Source organism: Trichoplusia ni, chromosome 16, assembly GCF_003590095.1.
Source record: "Trichoplusia ni isolate ovarian cell line Hi5 chromosome 16, tn1, whole genome shotgun sequence".
NCBI lineage: Eukaryota > Metazoa > Arthropoda > Insecta > Lepidoptera > Noctuidae > Trichoplusia > Trichoplusia ni.
Genome location: NC_039493.1, coordinates 195,962 through 222,882, shown reverse-complemented (window position 1 = coordinate 222,882; position 26,921 = coordinate 195,962). Strand labels below are relative to the sequence as shown.

At 36.5% G+C, this 26,921-nt stretch overlaps 4 protein-coding genes across 5 annotated transcripts; 2 read left to right on the top strand and 2 right to left on the bottom strand.

Annotated features, from left to right (window-relative positions):
• Positions 1-236: 236 nt before the first annotated feature.
• LOC113502056 lies at positions 237-6,361 on the bottom strand. Its single transcript, XM_026883435.1, has 12 exons — positions 6,295-6,361; positions 5,627-5,734; positions 5,104-5,177; positions 4,667-4,845; positions 3,630-3,821; positions 3,072-3,186; positions 2,893-2,969; positions 2,673-2,809; positions 2,333-2,465; positions 1,911-2,058; positions 1,399-1,556; positions 237-1,108 (listed from the first exon to the last, which is right to left on the bottom strand). Exons 1-12 carry the CDS (start codon positions 6,359-6,361, stop codon positions 925-927), a joined length of 1,572 nt encoding a protein of 523 aa, XP_026739236.1. The 3' UTR covers positions 237-924.
• A 620-nt stretch (positions 6,362-6,981) lies between these two features.
• LOC113502055 lies at positions 6,982-12,417 on the top strand. Its single transcript, XM_026883434.1, has 6 exons — positions 6,982-7,133; positions 10,273-10,376; positions 10,572-10,805; positions 11,328-11,442; positions 12,045-12,120; positions 12,237-12,417. Exons 1-6 carry the CDS (start codon positions 7,071-7,073, stop codon positions 12,362-12,364), a joined length of 720 nt encoding a protein of 239 aa, XP_026739235.1. The 5' UTR covers positions 6,982-7,070; the 3' UTR covers positions 12,365-12,417.
• A 537-nt stretch (positions 12,418-12,954) lies between these two features.
• Positions 12,955-14,640, top strand: LOC113502146. The gene is made up of 3 exons (XM_026883545.1): positions 12,955-13,434; positions 13,830-14,023; positions 14,368-14,640. Exons 1-3 carry the CDS (start codon positions 13,264-13,266, stop codon positions 14,522-14,524), a joined length of 522 nt encoding a protein of 173 aa, XP_026739346.1. The 5' UTR covers positions 12,955-13,263; the 3' UTR covers positions 14,525-14,640.
• A 1,213-nt stretch (positions 14,641-15,853) lies between these two features.
• Positions 15,854-26,697, bottom strand: LOC113502152. Of its 2 annotated transcripts, XM_026883553.1 has the most exons (7): positions 26,479-26,697; positions 23,907-24,030; positions 19,435-19,559; positions 19,058-19,147; positions 18,423-18,622; positions 16,411-16,706; positions 15,854-16,101 (listed from the first exon to the last, which is right to left on the bottom strand). In XM_026883553.1, the coding sequence occupies exons 2-7, from the start codon at positions 23,954-23,956 to the stop codon at positions 15,999-16,001; spliced, it is 864 nt and encodes a 287-aa protein (XP_026739354.1). In that variant the 5' UTR covers positions 23,957-24,030; positions 26,479-26,697; the 3' UTR covers positions 15,854-15,998. The 2 variants fall into 2 exon arrangements, with proteins under 2 accessions (XP_026739354.1, XP_026739356.1); XM_026883555.1 differs by lacking the exon at positions 26,479-26,697 and having other exon boundaries at positions 23,907-24,194.
• Positions 26,698-26,921: the final 224 nt, after the last annotated feature.

Genomic DNA, 26,921 nt, shown 5'->3' with positions numbered 1-26,921 from the left:
CCATATTTTCTTCTTCTTTCCTCTCTGTGTTTTTTTTTTGTAAATACAAAGCTCCGTATCCTCCGATCATCAATAACAACCGCACTAGCGAGCCATCTATGAAAAAGCATTGGATATAAAAAAAAACTATAAATGCCTCATATTTGGTTTTTATAACACATTTATCAAAAAAAATATATTTTATAGAGACACTTTTAGAAAGGTTTAGTTGTTCTATATTTAGAAATTTTAATCTTGTCAAGTTTCTTTTTTGCAATTATTTTTTTGTCAAGTATGGTTAGTTTGTTTGATATTCCATCGGAATTAGAAGGATTCTCTGCACTTTCCGATGTCGGCGTTATCTCCGAAGATATTAATTCGTCTTCTTCGCTTGTCGTACCGTATTCCTGGACGCTAATTGGCTTTTTCGTAGTAGTTTTAACTTTTGGTAGAATACCATCTAAGAAAGGTTCTGAAAAATAAGAGTAAGTATATGAGCAGAAAGAATTTGTAAGCATAAATAACAAACGCATGGTAGTAGATATGGAGCTTATACAATATGGAGCCTCATTCATTACAAATACAGTATTTGAAAAATTTTGCAAAGCACGCCTTTTTTGTAAGGCGGGTGAATCCAAGAGGGCGGGAACGGGTAGGTCGGGTAGTGTCAGTGTCTGACTGACTAAACCTGAACCGCCATGCTACGTCATCTGCGCTGTTATATCGGTGTATGGCAATGCATTGCAATCCTTCGGAGGCCTACGTAATACCGTCGGCCTTTCCGCTTTTTATTGGGATCACATCCATAGCACCGAATATGGTTCCCTGTAATGCACGCCTGATGCAGAGAAACATATTATGCATTCATTCATACCTTTGGGGATTGGTGGAAACCAGATGGGCAGTTACTGATTTGTGACTAATATATAATTATGGCTTGCCAAGTCAAAGTATGTATGTATAAGAGGTTGCATGTAAGATATCCTTACCGCATCTTGGTAGCGACCTGAGCATTGATACTCCATGAATCAAGGTGTTCCCCATTATGGCAACAATTTGATGCTCCAGCAAATGTTTGAAATTTGAAATCATTATGTTTGCTGCTCCTTCCACTGTTAGGGACTCTGGCCTACAAAATTGAAAGAGGATAAAAGTCCCACAAAAGCAAAATGAGAACTTGCAGCTTAAGTAAAAGGATCTGTACATGCCTTGTCTTAAGTGTTGTTTTTAACTTCGTTGACTTAAGATCATTATTCAATTGAACTAAAGACAACTAGTTTTACCCTTCAAGCAAAATTGCTATAAAAGAGTCCTAAAACAGTTTGTTCTTACTACATTTCAATATTTATCAGAACATAATCTGTATGGAAAACACAGACTTATAATTAGTGTGAAATTATTTATGGGTTAAAGTATTACTTCATTTGTTCGAGGAAGTTGATGTCCAAATCGATTGATTCAGGGTTATTGACCAGAGATAGGGAAAGATGTGCCGTGAGCTCGTTGGCTGAGAGCGTCATCACGCCAGTTAGGGGAGGCACTCCAGTCGGGATGACAGCTTCGTATTTGTACACCACCTAAAAACACTCGTATTATACGACCAATTGAGTTAATCTCAAAAGAAACCGCTATGGTTTTCTCGTATCGGAAGATTATATTCTGTGCTGAATACTTTCTTATCAAGATAACCATTGACTAAAACTTAAAAGATACTTAATACAGATAGTTCAACGCATCCTTGCGCATGCCGCAATGTGTGGGTAACCTTTTTTGGTGTTGGATACAGTGACGTCGACCGTCACACAAAAAACCTTCAATAGCAAGTAATCACTGTTAATAGCACGCACTCAAGAGTTGAATTATCTGTACTTTTATGAAAAGATCTGGACAAACATGGATTTGCAAGTTAGTATAATATCAAATAATTGCACCTTAAGTTTACTGAAGCCGACTATAGTGTCAACTTTTCGAATCGCCCCTTTCTTGATGCCAGTGGCCACAGATCGCCTGTATATGCTGTCCAGACCTCGAAGCACACCGTCGTACAATTTAATTTGCTGAAAATATTTTGAAAAGATATGAGCATATACATAGCTGCATGTTAGGAGTATCAGTAAGAAGTTCAGACTGTTTCAAAGCCTGGAAGATCCGTATGTGCCGGCTATTTACGAAAGACCTTATCGTCAGCGCTAGCATTGCTCTGAAATGATTGCACCCAGAACGGTGTACGGGGTCAACTTAGACTGGGTTAGAACATTAAAAAACCGGCCCATATTAGTCTCCTGAAGAGCTGTGAAGCCAGCCTAATATAGTTCCAGACATAAGACGTACCAAACCATGAACCGTTTTGAAAGTAAACTCGGGAACCCGAATGGCATCTGCATGTAGCTCACGTATTCGCTCCCTGATCTTCATCAGAGCTTCATCTGTGTACTTCTCCAAGGCAGCGGCTTTCTCCTTATCATATTTCCTTAAACACACGCAAGGTTTAGGATTTTAGAAAAAGTTTTGTAAATTTTCACACAAAAATATTTTTTAGTTAAACGCTTTCGTCTTGATCACTTCAGAAGGAATAAAACCCGATACAAAACAGTCCATTCTAATAATTCCTTTGGGGTTGAAAACGTTTTACTACTAAATTATGGTACGGTGAACATACTCAAGCTCATGTATATATTTGCCCGAATGTCCATTTAGTCCTTCTAATTCAGCATAGATGAGGAAATCGTTGAAGTAGTCTTTTATCCACTTGTCTAAATCAAGTTTTAGTCTGCTTATAAACGTTTCTGGAATTAGAAAATAGTATTTTAAAAGTTTTTTGAAGTCAGTTCTTTAAAACCATCTCAAATTGTGCCTTCATTATACACGAAGTAGTTTAACCAATGAGAAAGAACTCAAAAGAAATGAAAGTACAGATAGTTGACGTTCCACACACCTATGTTCCCTTTTGAAATCCGCACAGCTTGATTTTTTATCGCTTGGTTCATGTACTGAAATCAGCACGATTTTAATCAGTCAATGAAATTTAAATACATAGGTAAAAGTTATGCATATAAAGATTATATAATATAAAGGTATTATTGTGTACGTACCGTCATCAAAACGTCGTCCATTCTAAGCTCAGAGGATATCAATTCTAGCATAAGGCGGCCTTTAACCAATCGGTATCTTCCTTCAAGATCGTATTTTACGTTTTTCAAAAGAATCCTGAATTGTGCGATACAATATTATTGGTTTATATTACAGGTATTTAAAAATAAAAAATAAAAAAGGAATGAATTTGACCTATGATGTAGTCCGTGCCGTGTTTCGGAAGGCACGTTAATTTGTGGGTCTCGGTGCGGTGTTATTTACACATATTTGCCAGTCGTTACGGGTAGTTAGTAGCCAGAAAGTGACAACCAGTCTTACTAAGGGGTACCTATCATGTTCCCAAGGTTAACTGCGTTGAGGAACTAGGAACAGATAAGCCGCTCCTTGCAATCACTGCTACTTAGCTGCGTCTGGTTACACTAGAAGCCGACCCCAGCTTAGTTGGGCAAAGGTGGGTATGATGAATGCAGTTATCGACTAGATTAAGAGTATTCTAATGGTTAGACTATTGCAATGCTCTTAGAAAATGAGAATGAGTAAAATATGAAAGCACTCACTCCACTTCTCCATACGTTGGTGCATAGATGAGTGTGGACGGGTCTCTGTCCGTAAGTGCACGTTCGTAAGCGCCCTTCAGGTGAAGGTCATTCAGAGACAGGTTGCTGTACATTACCAGCCTTCCCAAGTCATTCGTCAGACTATCGACGCGAAAATAAGTGTTGTTTCGGAGCTTCATGCGGTGGAAGAATCTAAAAAATGTATGACTAGCTGAACGGACATTTGATTGCGAGAAGCAAGGGTGTTTGACTAATCTTATAATACATGTAATGTAGGTATAAATCTGTTCATTTTTTTTCGGAAATCTATCTGTAGACTAAACAGACTTTTTTTTGTTCAATACCCTATTAAGAAATGTAATATTTATGAAGTTTATTAATGTTACACCTCAGCTAATGTCCTCAGGATAATAATATCCTTGTGAGTAATCGTATTGAAAAGAGAAATATTAAAGACCATAAGGATTTCTGCCCAAAGACATGAATTCATATACAATGCCATTACAGACATAACATATGTAAGCTTGGAATTTTGGCAAGACGTATTAGATGATAAAAATGTAGGTCAATGCGGGTAGGGAGTATGATGAGTCGGATCTCTTTATGCAACTTGCTCGAAACAGTCGACACTATCATCTCTGTTACCGAATTCATGTTAGAAGTTCCTTTCTATACATTTTGAAGTTAAATTAGAAAAAAGTAAAATTTTCTTAAGTGATCGAGAAGAGCGGATGGCTTGAATAAACTTTTAAGTAACTTTTATAGTGTCGTTTTTCAGGAGACATTAAGTTCTTAATCTTCTTTAAAATTAAACGATTTAAGTCTTTTTTTTTAATGTCGCAGTAAGCATATATTATTAAAGATTTTTTGTGCCTTTTTAACCTAAATTCGAAAATAAATTTAATTCTAAACTTATATATTTCGCTCACTGTATTTCATAATTTTCTTTTAGTTACTGTTAATACTAAATACTTGTTAAAATCATCCTATATGGCTATACTTTGTGAAAGTCCTTCATAGAAATTCTGGGCACTTACAGGACAGACTCAGGCATCCTCTGCATGCAGAACCCTCCGAGGTTGATCCCTGATGGGATCGTAGGAAAGTGGAAATGCGTGTGATACAGTTCCCTGATGGCAGCACCACCGGTGCCTAAAAACGCCTGATTGAACACCACGATTAGTACACGTACAAATGGTACCTCGCCAAACTCGTACTACAATATGAACTGGTATTTCTTTGATCATTCCATAATTTACTTGTAAAAGATTTCAAAGAAAAACAAATGAACGAGAGCTAGCATACTTTCTTGTCTTACTACTGGAATAATGAATTTTTCTGATTTAAAAATTCTTTTATTTTAAATCATTATTTGTCAACATTAAGAAACGACTAAATTACATTAATTTAGTCGTTTCTTAATAAGGAAGTTTTAAAAAGTTTTTTCTTTCATGAATACTTGTAAAGTACATACTTGCAACATTGTATCATCAAAGTTCTTAGTATGCACCATCTCTTGAATCTTGATTCGTGATTTTGAATAGCGTTCTGTAACGATACTTAATATCATTAGAGTGCTCGCGATCCATGTGTATGTAACCATTGTAAATGAATAGTGACTACCAGTGGCGGATTTACACATTTTAGATATAGGCTGTAAAGCTTTTGCCACCCTTGCCTCCACAATTGTCAAATTGTCATGTCCTAGTCAATAAAGAAGATAAAACGGATTCACGGAACGTACAATGACAAATGATAAGTTAGAAGAGAAAGTGGTCGGCAAAATTTGTTGAATACTTGTGAAATAACAGAAAACAAAATGCAGAAAACAGTCACCCAGAAATCTTTTTGATCTGTGTTAAAAAAAAATCCGTTCTAAAATTTGCCACCCTAGGCTCAATCCTACTCAGCCTGCTGGTAAATCTGCTACTGGTGACTACACTGTCGTAGAAGTATAAGTTTGTTGTGTGTCTGATCTTGTAGAAAAGTTCATATACCGTCTATTTCCTCCACAACTTGAAACAAATCTCCCGCGTTGAGAGACATCCAACAGTCGGCATACGGCGGCAGTTTGGTCTCATCATCATCATTCTCGATGAAATTGTCTGTTTCAATATGATTAAGAATTTAGTTTATTGATTTTTTAGTTAATACTCTGTGAAGAAAGTAAATCTGATTTTCGTTTTATCGGGTACGTTTTTTATACTAGCCGATTATTATCAGATCGCTTGACTAGTTTTGAATTGGCGATATGAGTTTGACTCAGTTCCTGATTCAGGAGTTCAGTTGGAAAACGAAACTAGTCGGGTGGCCGATGAATATGCATGAAAAAACTGCTGCCAAATAATTATAGGAACATCTAAAAGATATATTTGACTTTGTATTAGAGAGTCGCCGAAAACCATGTAGCCATAAATCATCTCCTCCCTTTTGACCAAAGTCTGTGCATGAAACAGTTATCTACGAAGGATTTAAGTTTATTCAGCTGTTGGAATTAATAAATTTAGAAACGAATAAGATATACCTGGATAATGAACTGTAAAACAAACGTGTTTTTATCTATTAGTCTCATTGTTCATCAACTGAGTTCATTTGATTAGGCACGGCATCTTCGGGCATTGATTATGATAACGTAGTTTCCTGAACTCAAATATTTTACACCTACCTTCTTCCAATGATTCCTCCTCAGCTTCATGACCTAATGCAGTCAGTGCTGACCCAAAAGATACCATAAAATAGCACAAAATAAACTGTTTCATATTCCTCTGCTCAGCTTCTGTGTTTCCTTTCCCTACTTCGATCAATTTCGACAGCTGCTTATCTACAATGAGAATCATAAATCAAAGAATCCAATTAAAATGTATCGTAACCTCCACGAGCAATTCTCAAGGATTCTTATTTATGTATTACTAATTGAAATGTTAGTCTTCCTCGTGCGGTTAAAATTTTAAAAATGTTTTCGTTATTCATCATATTTTTAAGTCTTATTTTGAGTGTCTTGTGTGAGCATACGTCATCAGTTGAGCAGCATGTTAAACATTATTTTAAAAGCGGTATGAAAGTATTTTTTTTGTTAATATGAATAAGTAGGTTTATCATACAATTAACATACCTTAAAGTATGCCAGTACTGCCGTATTGCCGTGCCCTACAGGGTCCCTAGTGTACTATACTTATATTATGTAACACCTTTTCTACATATGGAGTGCAATAAAAATATTGGGTATTAAGTATCTAAATATATTTAGGTAGATACTATTTCAGCTGATCACTGCAAGAATTAATTTGATCATAAGTCTGTTCACAGAGGATCTTTCATATACTATGTCAGAATGCGGGGTGAATGTTAAGCCGTCTCTACTCCTGATTTTAATTTTCAGTATTAGTACTAACAGCAGTTCCTTTAAGACAAAATTCTAAAACTATTTTTTTTATAGATAACATGGCTCAGTTTAAGAAGGAATGGGATAATCATAGGAAGCCGCTAGAACATGCGATAGCACTGGTTTGTATGACAAATATGATACTTTGTATTATACATGTCAAGGTATATTAAGTATAAGTATTTTGTCCTGTGCTGTTTGAGCTCATATCCTCTCCATAGCCAAAGCGTTTAGGAAGCGGTGAATCGAGGGTAGGGTGGTGGTGGAGGGTGGTGTTAGCTTTATATTTATTTGACGTATCTTTTAAATAAATCCATGGATTTTTATTGATATGACTAGCTATTGCCCGCGACTTTGTCTGCGTGATTCTCAAGATGTGAAAAACTATGAAGTTTAATAATAACGATCATAGTAAAAATGTAATGCAATATTGAAAATGAAACACTTTTTTTTATATTTTAAGCTTGCTTTTTTATTTCTAAATTATAATGAATCTTGAGCGGCCCAAAAACTATCAAAGCATTATGCTGAGCATCGGCCGTTTTGTGTTATTATGACGCATATTTTCCCCCTTCTATTTTCTATTTTAATTTATTTGTTTTTGTGTGTATGCGTCACTTTTTTAGCACAAATAAATATATTTTCTTTCTTTCTTTCAAAAAAATGCTTGAATCAAACACATTTCATCGTTTACGATACTATCCTAGTGTCAAATATTTCACAGCTGTTTTAATGACTTTTTCTTATTTAATCCCTAAAAGAGGGGTTTATACCTTTGACATATCTGCCTGCCTGTCTGTCTGTGACATCATAGCTTCCGAACGAATTGAACTATTTTAATTTAAACGCGATTATGTGCGAGTTTTCGTTTAGAAATATTTGACAAATCGAGCCGTTTAAAAATGGTTGCAAGTAGGAAAAAATAACTCAGTCTTAGCACTTCTGCTAAAAATGTTTTACTTTCGAAATTTTCCATTTAGTAATTGGGTGGGTTATGATTTTCGAGCACGTCTGTTCTTGGGACGGCCTACACCTGAAATTGCTAGACGGATTATGACAGTGATTATGAGGTAACATAAAATTATTATTGTACTGTAACCAAAGAGGTAAACCAGAACCCTATTACTGAGGCCCCTGTGTCCGTTCGTCTGTCTGTCACCTGGCTGTTTCTCAATAACAGTGATAGCCAGACAGTTGTTATTTTCACACACGATGTTTTCTGACGATATAAAGAAGATGTCAAATTATTTTTGTGGACGGAGCTGGTAAAGTGAGAGTCGGCCTCGGTAACTGTGGATTTTACAGTGTCATAAGATAAAAGATTTTGCAAAATTGCACCCAGATAAACGGTTTCCTGAAACATGTTTAATTGTCCTCTTAATATTAAAACTGATCTTCCTCACAAACATTTGGAATATTTCCAAAATAAAAAAGTTGGTAAACGTGTTATCTTGCCCCCTGGTGTTTTGATTATGATTTGCCTTTAAATTGCTGATAAATAAATAGCGTGATAATAAAAAAATATCAGTCACCCCTTTTTTTAAAATTGACAATGACAGAAATCTAAAGTATAGGATATGTGTAATTTGTGATGTTACGACAAAGCAAAATATGAACATAACAGTGACTTCATGTGCATGAGTTCTATTTACTATACCAATTTACAAAGAAAAATTACGTATTTTATTCGTTAACATACCTGTCGATCATTGAAGTAAAATACCTACCGTCATCCCTACTGCATAAATGGAACTTAAATAAAGACTACATCGATACCGACAGCCAAAATGAATTTTCTAGACATTGTATGACGGATTTAAGTGCTGATAGCTACACGCTATTATCAGCCTTACTGGGGAAATTTCCAAAAATATGTTCCTAATCCTCGTCGGCTTAGGGATCTCAGAGACTTATTCAGCCTCGTTCCTTCCCCTGTTTTTACCAGGCTACGAAAGAAGAAAATTTTAAATAAGTAGAGAATACAATAAATTGTTAAAGGAATTTTTGGAAGGACCACGTGTGCGGTCTCTATAATGGCGGATGTAGACCGATCAAATCGTTAAAATATTGAAAAATCCCAGGTATCAGTAGACATTATTCTATCAATAGATACATAATGTATATTCATTGATAGCTTTGGTCTTATAGATCTTTCACATTGCATACCTATTATGCAGTTCTTATGCAAGTTTTCTGGGCTTTTTTATCCAAAATACTTTTGGCCTACGTAATGTTGCAAATTTAAGAAAAAAAAATGTTGCTTGTTGTTACTGATGAACCAAGGTAATAATTAACTGTGTCGTTCAGTAATTTTTTTGTTATGCATAATTATAGATGAGATCAATGTGAACTACATGCAACTTTGGGTTGAGTGTCACTACGAATGTTTTGATCTTGAAGTAGCATCGCCAACATTACCGAGCTAAAAACATATACATATACAATTATTGAACTTGAGTAATTTTAGTACATCGATAAAAATAAAAATAAAAATAAAAATAATTTAAGTTCCTTTCTTTCAAGAATGTACTGATTACGGTAACAATTGCATAAAAAAAACGTATTAGTTTATGTTTCTTTTATTTTACTTGTGAAATAGTCGCGGTAGGCCCATATCAGACTTGAAAGCGAATAAAATAACTAATTTTGTGAAAATGATTTATTTTCGAAAAATCCTATTATCGCTCTGTCAAAAGTATTAAGATAAATAGCGTGATGTTTTTTTGTGTAAATTGATGACCGTGCTGCCTACTACTCAATGGGGTGAAAATACACCTCATAATTGTATTACACGATGTTACGGGTGAGTCCAAAAATTGAAAAGTTTACTGCTCATGCCCCCTGCATAGTAGCGTTATGGTTTTTGTATATTTGTTGTATCATGTGAACGACAAGGTTCATGCAAAATTTGAACGAAATATATTCAGTAGTTTATGAGATAATTTGATATTCGTTTATAGATATAAAAGGCTCCTGCTCACCCCCTGTAACGAAAAGCGGGGTAATAAGTAAAAAGTATGTTGACCGGACCTCTTGTTGATATTCTTTGAAAATTTGAATCAAATCTATCCAGTACTTCCCGAGATCTTTCCGGACATACATACAGACAAACAGACAAAAATTCTAAAAATCATATTTTCGGCATCGGAATCGTTCGTAGACCACGCTGCAATTATTCTTTTTTTTAAATATTCAATGTACAGTTTTCACTTTTCTACAATTTTATTATATGTATAGATTTCAACTGAATATTTTTTTTAGGCAGTTAAAGAAACCGTTGGCTTTGGTGGGATGAACGTTTATATCAGGAAAGTTAAGCGACCACTAGCATCAGGATATATACACAATGATAATCAAGTAAGAGTGTAAGTATTGAGAGATTAATTAAAAACTCTATTATTTAAATCATTTTTGTTTATTATTTTAAAACAAATCCATGTTTCATTTAGGCGGTAAGAAGTCTGAAAACAAGTCCAGCTGTGGGCCACAAAACAGATTATAAAAAAGTGAAATTCATTTACTCGATATAGTAGAAGGCAATATTTTTCATTTCATTTCAGAATTTTAACGAACCTGCATTTGGAAGATGGACCTAAATGCTACATGCCTGAGGTCCAGTTCTCCTTAACTTCCCATGTTCTGAAACTGCAGGCGATTCTCAGTAAAATGATAATACATGCTGATTACTCGCTGATTCGAAACAAGACGGGCATTGTGTTTGAGACTAATGACCAGAATTCGTCAACGACATCGCCATTCCTGTTTCAACAAGTTCGAGATTCAGGGAAAATTGCGTAAGTTGATCTGCGGGTCATTTTGACAAGGGAGATATCGGTCTCTCTACGTCTTGTAGTGCTTTTTCCGTAGGTACTGCATAATATGACTTTGGGGCCCCCTGATAAAACTTTAAAACTGTTTTTTTATTAAAACTTTTTGATCTTTATATATCATGGTAATCCAAATGAAGGTTGTATGAGAAAATGCTGTTCAGATGACTTGAATCGTTATCAAGACATGGAAGAATATATCAAAACCAATACAAGCCAAGATTTAATTGTTTGGATTAGTGGTTAGCACATAAAAGACTGCAGGCGGATGCTGGATGTGGCAAGCCAAAGACAGGGCGTTATGGCGCACACTGGGGGAGGCCTATGTCCAGCAGTGGACTACTAAAGGCTGATGATGATGATGATGATGATGACATAAAACCCTGTAGTAACTAGGGCAGGATTTCATTCTGCAGTAGGCATTACTCTTTGAAGATACGTAAAAAGTTCATATTATCCAATTTATTTATTTTGTATGATAATTTTCAGTATCACGATGGATGAATGTCTCCTAACAGGTTATATAATGACGACATTAAGTGGAGAATCAATTGATTTGGGATACCATCACTTCAGGATAATTAATTGTCAGTACACGGTCGAGGTAATTGTATAACTCTTTTTTATGTCATCTTTGTGTATTAACTGCTTTAATTTAAAGCGTCTTTCTGTAATATTATTGAAGTTTTAAACGCGTGACAGCGCATTAAATTTTGTAGAGCGGGGTCACTCTTCACCACTCCAATAATATTATGATAGGAGGTGACATGAGGATGGATATTACAAGTTTACACATTAACGCTAGTTTCTGAGACAAAATTATCAACTACTTTTGGCGATGACATGTGAGAATCACACTCAAACCAATCCAATAACACTGCAAGGTTTTACAAACACATAGACTCAAAGCAAGCATTCGTGCATCAGACAAACGCTTGTGCTACGCGGGGATAGAACCCATGACATGTCGCAAACAGTAGGTTTGGCGCGCCAACCACTCGGCTATCCATGCAATCAAATTATTTATTTATTAACGGTTTGCTCTGGCGTACTTATCGGGATACTCCGACTAGTTTCGGACCCGACTGAGTCCCTAATCAACGCGGCTGCGCCACATGAGAAAATCATTATTAAATACAATCATAAATCCTCCTCACAAGTTATTATAATAAAGTAGTATAATTGTATAATTTTGTTATATCACAGATTTTCCGAGAAGGCTCCGGCTCACCTCCAGTCATCGCGAAGTATTCTTTTGATAACCTAGGACAAGGTATTCAAAAACTAATTTCTCTAAAAAAAGAGCAAATTTTACCTCGAATTATGTTTTTAAGATGAGAAAATTAGTGGCTTGTTATTGTCAGGGCTTTGTTAACATTGTTATTTTATTTTCTTGAGGTTTGTCGCTGAGTAATCTACTACTGAGGCCGATAAACGACGAACTGGTCCCGAAGCTGCAGGCCGCCATGTTTAGTTTCTGCAACACCTCGTCCATATTCACCCGTTTCCTTGCCGGGTTTATGTGAGTTCCTACCCCATAATGAAGTTAATAAACAATTAATTTGACAAAAGAAATGTTTTTAGCAGTTTTCCAAAAAAACCCATGTTCATCAAAGAAGTGCCAGTTCTTTTGATATAATTTGTTTGCAGTTTCGCCAGAATGGTTTGATTTATTTCACTGATCAGGTGAAGATCTAATGACTTATACTTACAAACACATCTCTTTCAACAGAGACAGACAAGAAAAAGTATTTCACGCCACATCAAACTATTTGATGGACATGGTCAGAAAATTGAACAAAATATCTTCGGACGAACATGACGGATCATTGAATATACCAAATTATAATCTAGTTTGGAATGACGGTAGGGTACGTAAGGAGATTTTGTTTTATTATTCGACTGCGTTAGAATGAGCACAACCCTCATTCTAATGGGCAAATTGTTTTGCTGTAACAATTGGCCCATCATGACGCGAGTTTTGTTAACCCGAAGATCTTAGTCTCAAAGCGACATGCAATCTTAATACCTTATTGCCTGTAAAATCTTTTAGTAACTTTTCCCAAGCATGTTGGGTTCGGCTTCCTGTGTAACCGGATGCAGCTAAGTATCAGTATTTTACAAGGCGCGATTGTCTGTTTGACCTCCTCAATCCAGTTATGTTGCGGACAGTTACGGGCAGCAAATTACTCCTTAGTGTGGCTGGTTGTCAGACTTTATAGCTTCTAACGACCCGTAATGCCAATCAAAGATGTATGAATAACAGCCAGGACCCACAATTTTACGTGCCATCTGACACGAAGGAACTCGTTATGATATAGACGGTCACCTATCCATGGACCGATCGTTTTGTAGCTTGACCTGACATCTGTCAACTTGTGCATTTGTGGCTTAGCCACTCATTTTCTTAAAGTTAAACCTTAAAATGATCTTACAGGAAGCTAGTGCAGGTCCAGGCGCATCGGTTGATCAGAATCTTATTATAAAGGACGTAATAATTACTGGCCTAGATACATTGTATTCAGCGAATGTCGGCGGACCTTTCAAAATGAACTCTATTATAATCGGCGAAGAAATAAGGTTCAGCACTTTGCAGGTAAACTAAATTGGTAATAAAAAAGAGAAAAAACTAATATAAATTAACGTGTTTTTGATGAATAATGAATGAATATTAATTCAATGAATATTACTGGAATACTTAAGCTCGATGTTGGCCCACAACTGACCATCTTGTCACCCTCAACGAAATTTATCAGTAGGTAAACTAGGTCTTATAGAAACTATCAGGCAAATCACTGTCAGATCAGGTCTTGCACTATACGTTCAATTCATACTTAAAATAAAGTTTGTTAACTATGGATAAACAACCGAATGTAATGAAGCAAACTGGTAGTAGCCGGCGATTATTATGAGAATATTTTGTATGGACATTACCAAGGCTCTAGTTGCCAAATGCATCCATACCAAGTACCTCATAAATTTTGTTCACAGATTCGTGGTAAGGTGGAGATGATATCGAGTTGGAAGGAGGATTATGCTTTCGCAGCAGAAATCAATGATGTTGCTGTTGATATTCAACTGGACCTTAAGCCAGAGCAATCTGTGATCCAAACACGAAAAGACGGACAAATCCTTAGGGAAAGGGCAACCATATTCTTGCGTAATTTACAGGTTATAGAGTTCAGGTGAGGCGAGAGAGTCTGTTTAAACAAAAGAACGTTGCAAAACGCATTTAGTAACATTCATCTTTTTCCTTTCTTGCAAATAACACTACCTACACCACTACATACGCATTGGAAAGCGGTTCAAAAGCTCACACATGTCATCTATTATTCAGCGTAAACTTGCCAAAAAGGCTGCCAGGCTAAAATGGGATTGGGTGGGTCACGTCGGCCGTATGGACAGCGATCGCTGGACCAAAATCACCACACTATGGAAGTCAGCGGATGGATGGTGTCGGCGTGGGAGGCCTAGGAAGCGGTGACGTGACGATATTAACGCTTACCGTACGGGTATTATTTATTTCCAGAGAAATGTCTGTAACAATGCCAGCTGTAATATTTTCTTCAGCGGAATCATTAATTGCTGGGTACTTGAATAAAGAACTGCCCAGAGTTATTTGTGTCTATTTGAAGACCATGTTGCCTCGAGTTTTGATGAAAATCGCAAAACCGAAGGAAGGTTAGAGCTATCAACAATGATGTTATTCTAGAATACTCTAATATGTTCTTTTTAATAAACTTCTTATAAAGAGTTACGTATTGAGAGGCCTATGTCCAGCAGTGGACAGCTATAGGCTGAGCTGATGATGATAATAAATAATAAATAAATAAATGCAGACAACATCACATACATTGTTCTGAACCCAAAGTAAGTTTGCTAAAGCACTGGTGTTATGGAATTCAGATACAACGAAGGTACCACAAACCCGAGACAATGTAGAAATGAGTTTTTAAATTGGCCCGACCGGGGATCGAACCCAGGACCTCAGAGCTAGCGACACCTTGAAACCGGTGCGTACGCCTCTCGACCACGGAGGTCGCCATGATGATGATGATGAAAGAGTATTAAGACTCCAGAGTGCGAATGTTTGATTTCTTGTTATTCTTAAATGTTAAAATCTGTTTTTTAGAGAAAAAACCTACGCCACCAGCAAATGAGGCCAGTAATGAAGACAATCACCGTTTGAAAAATGCTCCTGAGAAAGAAATATATATTCCGACTGACGTCGAAGTATTCAAGACTCTGGAAGAAGGCGACAAAGCTGAACAGGCTACTTTCATGCCATTGAAGAAGCAGTTCCCGAAACTTAAGAAACGATTTCGAGGATTAAACAGAAAGGCTTAAGGTGAAAAACACGTCTTAGCGAATTGTTGGTGATGCTAAAACAATCCTTTAATAATGATGTCGTTGTTGAATATAGTTTGCGTATCTTCGTAAACTTATGTTTTTTTTTATTTAATATACAGTCAATGAATTTTTGTTCATAGCCACGAATTCATAAAAATAGTAAGAGAAGATATTCATTTTCTCCCCAGAAAACGTGGGTCCATGGGAATTCTCCCGCCTTACCGAGAAAAAGACCTCATTGAATTTTACAACTTGCTTTTCATAAAAAAAAGCAATGGCAGACCAAATTTACGTGCAGTTAGGATCGACTTACATTTATGTCTTTGTAATAACAAAACGCGGAGTCGACTATATCTTCATAGCGTACTTCGTAATACGCCCCTTAATAATTAACTATTAATAGTGGCAATGTTAGTTTAGGATTGCTTACCCACAGGCATTTCATTATATACTAGTTGTTGCCCGCGGGCCTATAATCTACAAATCAAAAATGATCCCCTCGGTCTCATAAAATCGGGATAAAAAACTATCCTCAGTGCTAATCATGGTCATAAACTATCTCTGTACCAAGTTTCGTCTAAATGCTTACCGTGGTTTTTACGTGAAAGACGAACAAACATCCATACATACAACCTTTCGCGTTTATAATGTTAGTATGCTGAGCATCCATGAATGTTAGGTATACGTGTAATATAATAAAACAATGTTCCCCAGTTAAAGTGTTTTTCTGAAAAAAAAACTTCTTTCTACACTCAGAAGTATTTTACTCATGTGTAACAATAAGACCGTATTTTCGCGCATGCGCGGTATCTACACGGGTTTGTATACGATGTTGTCCTCGTCCACGTCATCGTTGACTTCGTCGGAGATGACAGGACGTGTGGTAGTCCCCCACACACGCATTGGTACATAGCTGAAAGTAGACGAAACATAAGAGGAATTCAATAAAATGAAAATCTCAGTTCCTAATGTGAAAGCCTTGGAGCTCGATGTGGGTCTTCCACAAACATTTGTCGACAGTTCGAAATGACCTACGTTGTAAATTTGAATGTAATTTCATTACTACTTTACTAACGTATTGCGATCTGTAAAACTGATACGGTGTTGCAATGGCGATAAATGCTGGGTAACTAAGTCTGGTTGCTGAAGTTCTTGGTTTATTCCAAGAGCAATTTTTTGTACCTAATTCTATTGAACTAATTTTCGGTACAAAAATCCTAACCTTTTATGAAAATCATCTCGTAGTTTATCGTCGACGGATCCCTTTGCCATTTCTTTGGGATTAATTATGTTAATCGACTTCGATCCATCTTGGTCGACGGGCGGGAACAGGGTGTCTGGTAGTTCTGTCCCTCTGTTGATCGAAGTGAAGTCTTGCATGGGCTTGAAGTTTCTCATCATGATCTCTGAGGAGCCACTGCGCCAAGACACAGTGGGTATCAGCGGGTTTGGTACGATCGATATGATGGAAGACTCCGTCGGTCTGTAGCGCCCTTCCGTTTGTTCCTGTTCTCCTTCCTATAATGTGAGAAAGACAGGTTTTATACATGTCTTCTTTAAAAAACTGTTGTTTGTCGATGACAATTGTAATTAGTCCATAGCGTGTCATGTACTAGAGAGCAAACCTTTCGTACATGAGGTTACAAAAGTTCCACAAGATCTAGTCTCTGAAGACCCTAGCTTTCGTAACATTCTCTATGAGTTTGAATTGTGGTAGTGTCTTGGTGACTTTGAACTAAGTTTGCACGTCGAGCGTTACCTTTTCTTTCATTAACTTTACTTAATTTAGTTTTCTTATAATTAATGAAACAATTAACGATAAAGCAAATAATTTCAAATAACCGTATATTTCGAGTGCGCCTTATATTAAGGTATACCATTAGGCCGCATTTATCGCACTAGGCATTCTGCCTGGGGCAAGTTTTGGCAGCTAGTAAGACATCACGTTGTGTTGCAGCCCGTGCATAAGGCATTCACGAATTTCTGGCTGCGCCGAAAGCTAGATGGCTGAGCGCAGCCGGTTCATGGGCATAATGAGTAAACGTGTGTGTATTTGGCTTTACACAAGCTCGCAACAAAATATTGCACTGGCATGTAGAATAATAAACTTGCCTGAAAATGCGCGATCTGCTATAAAGATACAATATGATTTGTCTCTTTAGAAAAGGAAAAATTCAATGACTTTTCTTTGGTTTGCGTTTGTACGAGATAGTTTAATAACAATTATAATTTCTTCCATGGCCATACCGCTGAAAGGCAGCTAGTTGCCCGAAGGAATAAATGGTGCGTAGTGCGCGAAAGACCTTACGTTTAAACCAAGGAGTTCAAGACTCTCCCGCTAGTCCTTACCCATTCTAGAGTCTGCCTACCTTTAATTAATCGTTGTCAATAAGAAACATTCTCTCGATACTCGCATAGTATTGCTACGTCTCTAATTGCGTCAATTCATTGTGTTGACGTAATTGAAAGTAAATTGTACTGCATTCATTAATTAAAAGTTGTCTAGCTGAAAATGCTTAGACGGTCTGATTAGGTAGTAATTTAAGAGCTAGACTGCTTAATGAAGTTAAATTAACCTATTTATCAATGAACTTTGTTAGCATAGCAGTGTATAGTTCGAATCTAGCTTATTGTAGGTACTGGATAAATTATTTGTTAGTCTGCTTCAATACTCTTCCATGGTAGAATAATGTGGGATGTGTAACTACAAAGTAATATCAATCTAAGGATCGTTGACGTTTAGATTGCATTACCACATTTGAATTGCAAATACTCGATGAGAAACTTGAGTTAAAGAAGAATTCCTGTTTTAGAATTTGGATAGCGAACGAATATTTTTATTCATTTTTGAATCGCAATTCTATTCACCTCAACCTTCCCGTATAAGCTCATGATAAGGGACGTTCATCTGGGATGGAGTATAAATCTAATCCGTAGCAGAATAAACCGTCAACTTCTAGAACGATGTTTAGGGTCTTCAAAATAATACGTAACTCCTTTTTACTTAATTTACAGTAGGCTTAGATTACTTGTGTATGAAGCATTGCAACGCACATACACCGATACAAAAACGCGGCAGACGTAACACAGCGGTTCATGTTTAGTCAGTAAGAGTCTGACACTACCCATTTCCTCCCCCGAGGAGGTGGGTGTCCATAAAGATAGCCCCGCCTTAACAAAAAAAAAAAGCTTTGAGTGCGTCACCAGATCCTACTATATTATTAGGCTACTCACATTACTGTCAGTGGGTAGTACTCTCGTGGGCTCCTGCACTCCCGGCTGCTCCAGCATGTCCCCCTTTCTGGGGGAGTATCTTGTGAGGATCTCGGCGTACTTCCTCGTGTCCTGGGACTTCAGCCACGTGTCGGCGAGCGGCTTGCTCTCCGACCGAGGCCGCTGGTCCTCGTAATCGTTGGTGGCGTTCGAAGTGAATACTGAAAATATAATACTCTATTGAAGTCCATAATGTCCGTAATGTTAGGTACATAAGGATATTACTCCTAAATCACTTTTGGAGCGTTGGGCGTAACAAAGATGATATAATATTTAAAGCAAAACGGGCGCGGGCGGCCTAGGAAGTGGTGGCGAGACGATCTAAACGCTTAACACATGGGTTGGTCCCAAGGGGCTCAAAACAGAGAGTCGTGGAAGGATTTGGGGAGGCCTTTGCCCAGCAGTGGGACACAATAGACAAAAACGAGTTAAATGCAACTTGGGTAGTGGGTTATGGCCTCCATCTAACAGGTATTTGGAGGCTGTTACATATTTTTAATGCTATTATAATATCTTCATTCCTTAATTTGTCGGACTCATAATTATTTATTTAACAACGACAGCTCTTGATCAAAGTATTTCAAACAAATACTTACAGTCTTCTTCTCCAGTTCTCCTAAACCGTTGCCCGAGATCCGGTTTGTCTCCGAACTGTCCGCGACGCATGAACACGGTCACGTCAGACCCTGAAAGTGAGATACAATACAAATATAAATATAAACAAGTATTTATTATTATATACAAGAAATGAAAATAAACGTCATAACATTTGAAGAAAATCATTTTTATTTATGTTAGCAATCAAGTAGCACATACTCGTGTACTGGCTTATGACGTATGGTTTCAATTCTACAGTTTATCGACGGATTAAATTCTTTAGCGCAGGAGTCGTTTTTCCAAGACAGTAGGTATGTGAGTTTAGCTTTGCTATATTGATTTCTTTTGTATCTTTTAAAGGGAAGTATATACGTACGTGTGAACGTAATAAACTCGGCCATAGAGTAGTTATACCCATAGGCGATGCCGGCGATGATGGCGATTGTCAAGCCGAAGAATATGGCGCAGGAGAGAATGCAAGCTAACCCGAAGGTGATCAACCTGAAGGAAACAAACAAAACTGTCATTATATGCCGGTTTCAAAAATAACGGTCAATTGCGAGTCAGGCTTGCGACACAGACTTCAAAATGACAAAGATTAATTTAATGGCGACTTAAAATGTATCCTGAAAGGTTGCTCACATTTTCGTCTGCGAAAAAACATTTTAACAGTTATACAATACCAGTGAGCCTGCAATATTTTCTAGAATCTTCTGTTTTTCGCCTCAAACCGTCACGGTCATTGCCACCTGTCTATACAAATTATGTTGAGTTCTCTCAATCCCTCAAAGTGCTACAAGACAATTCATTTAAAGCTCAAGATTGTATTTTTCACAGATTTTATTATTCAATATTCAAGACAAGAACGGTAAGGTCAAATCAGATTTTCATTCGATCGATTTGTTTACGAGGAGTTTATTATGGTTAGAACCTTTTTGGTGCTTAGCCAGAAGCTTAATTCAAAATGAGATGTTGAAGATTTTGTACTATGTTCATGAAGATTTAATATAAAGTAGTATAAAAACCCAAAACCCAAATTTTGTCGGAGAAAAAACAGTCAGAATAAAGTAGAATTGTTCTAGTCATGTCATGCGAATGCAGCTTGATCGACGCGAAAGGACAACGTCATCGAGGTCGTCCAAGGCGAAGGAGGTGTTATGATCTAATCAGATACGCGAGGTGCACATAGCGAGTAATCGCGAAAGCCAATACAGGTGCACTGTCTCTGTTCCCTTACTCACATAGCCCGATGGGTCGACAATCGACCGGAGAGAGATCGGGCAGAACCCGCATGTTTACGTGCCTTTCGAATCACAGAAGCTGTGATATTTCTTCAACGCACACACATTCGACTGGTCGGTGCGTGCCTTCAGATTGACCTCAAGACCTTTGACTTAGCACTTCTGCAATCATACCATTGTCAAGCATCTTAGCTTAAAAAAAAAAAACATTTACCTATAAAACAGGTCGTTAGTTCAAAACCTTTTTAGAAAACAATATTACTCCGACTTGCCGTTAATTGAGAAACGTAGAGTTTACTTAATAGTTCCTCAGTGGATTCCCACAAATTACTTAAAACTTTTATATTCGCTTTACAGAACTTAAATTGCAAACAGCGTCGGAACCTCTGCGACAACATTACTTTCACTGCTTTAATTAACAAAGAGGTGGAATGGTTTTTCTAGAACTCTTTGTATAAAACCTTTTATAAAATATGTCTAGTCACTAATTGTTTATTTACGGGTCTGTTTCCAAAGGGTAAAAAGGGACTTTGGCACCGTTATCTGTACGTTCGCACTAGGCAGTGTCTCATGGTCCGTAATGTGGAAATTTCACACAAGATGTATTTTTGTTGCCGCCATTACAGCACAGATAATAAATAATCAAAATGGCTGTTAAGCAAACTTTGGTAAGGTGTAAGTTTTATTAGTGTTTCATGTTGTTTTCCTTTAGAATATTTGTACGGTTTCACTGGTTTCGCGTATTTACATAGTTCTATTGTAATTAGATAGGTGATGGTTTGGATTATACAATCAATGGGGAGATTTAACCCATATTTGTTAAACATTTATTATGCTTTATTTTTGTTCTTTAAACCTAAAAAATCTTGTTAAATTCAAGCGCCTACTAAAAATACACTTGGAAGCAAAACAAGTTCTATCTCAATAAATTCACGAAAATTCTATAAGATGTTATTGGAATTCCATCGCCTGAGAAAGTAAAGATTGCCTAATAAATAGGACAATAGGCCTCGTCTGAAGCGCTAAACAGACGACATACGCAGGGTTTCTCCTTTTGTGACATCCAGACAATATAAATTGATATTTAAAGCATTCGGCGGGTACCATACAATTCTATTATGTTCATAATTTAGGAGCCAACAGCTGTCGTACGTACCTTTGCACGCAATTTGACTTAGTTTGCTCCGCTAAATTCACTGATTAATTCCATACGTTTCTTTTACAAAACATTTTCGTAAATTCCTGTTTGTTGTTTGTTTGCAAAACATTTGTGGACGCCATTAAGAGTTAAAAAATGAAACGACGACCTCCGTGGTCGAGTGACGTACGCACCGGTTTCAAGGTGTCGCTAGCTCTGAGGTCCCGGGTTCGATCCCTGGTCGGGTCAATGTAAGAATTAACATTTCTACATTGCCTCGGGTCTGGGTGTTTGTGGTACCTTCGTTTTATCTGAATTCCAGAACACAAGTGCTTTAGCAACTTACTTTGCGTTCAGAACAATGTATGTGATGTTGCCCGCATTTATTTTATATTATATTAATATACTAGCTGTTGCCCGCGACTTAGTCTGCGTGGTTAGAAGATATAAGTTATGACTTTTTCGTCGCTCCTATTGGTCGCAGCGTGATGATATATAGCCTAAAACCTCTCTCGATGAATGGTCTATTCAACACAAAAATATTTTTTTCAATTTGAACCAGTAGTTCCTGAGATTAGCGCGTTCAAACAAACAAACAAACTCTTCAGCTTTATATATTAGTATAAGTATATTAGTATATAGATGCCAACGATATCTTCGCTACGTTTCATCGATTTTTAATTTCTCGCGCGGAGATTTTAATATTACGATAACTCATTACCTATTCACTTTTTTGGTGTAGTGTAAAAGGCAATTTTGTTCTATATTACATGTATAATATATCTAACTTATTTATTTGGATAAGGATTAATACTGTATTGTTAAAAATAGGTTCGTAAATAACCCATAATTTTACTGTATTAAGAAAACACATAAAAATGGTTATTGTGGGTTATCCTTGGAAGATAGACATATACCACCGCGGACTTTTTTGTAGATTTATTAAAGAGGTACAAACCCGCCATACATAGTTTTGTTGTAACTCAAAAGGTTTTGGCAGCGTTCTCGAGGAAAGCTCTCGAATGGCTTAATTTTTTCCGACATGTTTAACTAATATCGTTGTAATATTGTCAGTTTACACAAAACCTAAACTTATTATACACTAAAACCTTCCTCAAGAATTGCTCTATCTATTGTTGAAAACCGCATCAAAATCCGTTGCGTAGTTTTAAAGATTTAAGCGTTCATAGGGACATACAACATGATGACGGAAAAAGCGACTTTGTTTTATACTATGTAGTGATTAATGAGTCATTTATTGTTCTAAAATCGTGTTGGAAAGTAATTTAGTTAAGCGCGGGCTATGAAAACTTAAATAGTGTGCCTAAGGGTCAATAAAAGCTTATTATGATAAAATTAGTGACAGGTTTCGGAAAAGGACTTCATATAAATCTTAAATAACTATAAAACTACTATCAGGTAACAACACATTGTTGGTAGTTGAGCACGGTAATTGTTCACGACAAAAAGGTAGATATTGGGCGCTCAAAAATGTTTTTATTTTTTTATTTACTGTTACTGTTTATTCATGCATTTTTATCGGGATAGTTGTAAGAAGTTCCAGCCAGAGTCAGTTCGGAGGGTCTACTACCAAGTGTTAAAGTAAGTAAAGTTAGTAAGAAAACGTGAGAGCACAATACACCTGAGTTTTTTTAGACAGTTAGATGTTAGATGTCCACTCCAGCATTCACAATATGAAACCTCAAATTGCAACTTTGTAACCATATAATTTAAAAGATAGTTTATTGATTAAACTCTACGAAAATAAACATTATGATGTACTACTGGGTGACTACGCCGACGGTTCCACAAGTCACAACATTTGCTCCTAACTTGAGAATAAAATTGGCAAACTCCTTACAAAGTCAATTCTTATGGGAATGTGTAACGGGAAACGACTTCACCAAGTTTCCCCGTGGGGTTACAAATGCTTGTAAAAAGGTTCGCAAGGTTGACCCCATGATCCGTAATGACCATTGGGGTAAGTAATTGTACTTATATTAGGTAGACCATTAGCTACCATTGTGTGTCTACTAAATTTAATCACCTTCTTATTTATAACTATGGAATGCTTTGCTTCATTGTAGTTTGGAGTGATTTGAGCTCAATAAATATTACAGTAGAACGTGCCACCTAACATTCTTAAGTACTATTTTTTTGGCACACAGACGGATACTTTTACTGAGTTAAGTTTAGTGTTTTGTCAACTACGCGTGGCCAGTATGGTTTTTTAAAGTGCGTGATTAGCTCTGGGAACTAACAAATATTTTGTCCATCACGCCAAACCCACTGAGCACGAAATGTTGCGGGTCCCATCCCCGCGTAGGACAAGCATTTGTGAGATCCACGAATGCTTGTCCTGAGTCTGGGTGTCTGCATGTGATTGGAATGTTTGTGCAATATCTCGCAACACAATTAATAAAATCCTTAATTAAGGAGGCTTTTTGTTTAATGAAAAGAAATAGTTACCTTTGTACAAGGTCTAGACCCCATGCGAAGCAGCTGCATATGTAGCACATAACAACTCTTCGCTCAGCACTATCGGCGTAACAGCACCACCATTACTCGTAATCATTTACTCTTCTTACGGTATCTGAAAATATATTGATAAATTTAAGAATCTGCGTACAGTATGGCTGTCCGGCTAGTCTACTGGTTACTGGCTCTGACTGCTTTACTTTGTGTGTTCAATTCCCACTCAGGACAAATGTTTGCGTACCTAATGGGCATCGTTATTCGTCCTGTATCTGGGTTGTATGTATAGGTATATTATGTGCGCATTTAGGAATATATAAGTATGTTTACTTTATCAGTTGACTTATTCTCTTAATACTATATTTTGTATAAAGCTTTTATAAAAATATAGTAATAAGTAAAAGTAAGTGAGAAGGGGCAGGGAAAATGGTGCTAACAAATGCTGCTGATGATGTGTGAGATATGCAATCAAGGCCGATATAAAGGGAAAAAATTGAAATATAGTCAGTGAGTCTTTAGCAATGGATTGATAATACGACAATATTTTTTTTTATCTATACTAATATTAAGCAGAAGAGTTTGTTTAATCGCGCTAGTCTCAGGAAGAAAGTCTTGAGACCGTTTATGAAAAAATATTTTGCTGTTGGACCATTTACTAAGGACGTCTACAGGATGTGTAATTATCATCACGCTATGATCAATAGGGGCGGAGTAGGTATAATAATAACACAATGGGAAAAGTTACGTGCACTATAAAACTTAAAATTCTTGTTTAGTATTTCTAACCTAATTTATGTATAATCATAACCACGCAGGACTCCTATATCATATAATTGCTAACTAATATCCGCGGATTCAACCACTCCGCTGCGACGCGGTAAAAAATGCGAAAAATTAGGTCACAATCAAACAAAAATCATAAAAATACGAAAGTGAGTCGCATTACGGCACTTATTGTATCTCAGCGGAGACACAACTACACAGAAATAGGGAGAGGGTATTTTTAGAATCGACAATTGATATTCGCGCGGGAAAGTTACCTTGAACGTTATGTAACACTGTTATTAAAGTGTTTTGTCGTTACGTCGCTTATTGAAATGATTCGGACATTTGTATTGTTTTCCTGTCTGTCGATGATCGAAAATCTAATAGATTTTGTTCACAAATATTGTGAAGAAAGTGTGAAATTATATCGTACTAGCTGTTGCCGGCCGACCCGCCCGCTCAATTTCACGGGTACATACAATCAGGATCAGGATACAAACTATCCTGTGTGTTAATCTTGTTTATCAAATATCTGTGCACCAAGGTGCTTTTTAAAAATCTGTTCAGGGGTTTTTCGTCAAAGAGTAAAAAACAGAAACTCATACATCCATACTTAAAAGCTTTCACGTTTATAATATTAGTAGGATTACAGTGAAGAAATTTTATGTTCTAATTTTCGGATTTTTCCGGCATTTCATTTATATATCACACTGAAAACCTTGAAATCAATGAAAACGTACAAAACAGTAAACATTTAATCACATTTCAGAGGACAATCAATTATTCTAAGTGAATCTAAAATGTCATAAACAAATAATAATACCCGAATGGCTAATAAAATAAACAAATACGGCTATAAAACGAGTCAGACTCAAGTCGCTTACGAAATTGCCCGCCGTGGCGACATATACTTGAGCCTGGATTTCCCAAACACGAGCGGAAACGAAGTTTCACGAATGTCAAGCCTTGTCTACACTACGATACTAAACTCCGTACATATATTTGTGGTTACTAAAAGGCTGATAAAAAAAAAGTCGCTTTCAAATCCTTTCTTTTGATAAATCGACTATTATCAATGACAAAAAAACTATTGATTTGGTTTTAGATAATGATAAACACGGCAATCATGGTCAATCCAACAGATTTTTGTGCAGTTAGATGTGCAACCATGTGAATAGTAACTATCTAAATGTCTTGTAGGAACTAAATAGTATACATTTAATTATGTTTCGGTTTCACATAAATTAAATGTTGAATACACAAAATATATCGCTTTGTGTACAGATAATTTGCAAAATCCTATGAAAAGGTAAACTTGCAACACAGATACACTGATCCCTCAAAGGATTGAAAGTAAACATATTTACGTTCTAACAGTTGCCTTACGGTAAGTATACCAGTGTACACAGAGCTTTAAGTTATAGAACACATGTTATAAAACAAGCACGTTTGAAGCAGTCACAAAAATGTAATACGTCACGCGTGGACTAACCATTGTGGACTACTCATTAGGTATGCTGTGTAGACTAAATTGTCGCTTTTGTTTATTCTCTACGCAAGTTAAGTACGGCCTAACATCAATACGTCTGTGTTGACTAATGGAGGCTATATTTGATCAACTTTTAATGTATTTATGGTTATGAATAGGTTTTTTATCGTTCGTAACATTACTACGTTATTTTTATACCCATTTTTAACGTGTTTTGTTGGTGTTTTTATTTTTGCTGTGTCATATAGTAGGTATAGAACTGATACGGGGAGTGTGATAGGATTTTTATATTTTGACGATAGTATGACTTACCAAAATCATGTAAATAACACTCATTTATAAATTAAATTAATAGTATCACACAATGCTTGAGAAAATAATGTTTATAAAAATTTATTATGACGCTCCGATAACTTCAAAAATGTTGGATGACATTCTTGAGTTCAAGACGATTCAAAAGAGATGCGTTCAAGAAAATTTGAGGATCAAGAAAAAAGGTTTTCAATCTGATTATTCTAAAAAATATCAAGATTTAAATCGTGCATTTAATTATACACAAAATAGCTACAAAGTTGCTTTGACATTTGATAAACTTGTAATTGAAAACTTTAATCAGTGCATCATGAACCAAAAGGACAACAAAATTTAACAAGCTATTCTTAATACACCTACAGGGCATCGAACATAAAATTCGCATTTTCACGAGATGAAATGCGAAAGTTCAAATTGAATTTGCACAAACATCCAGACATAAA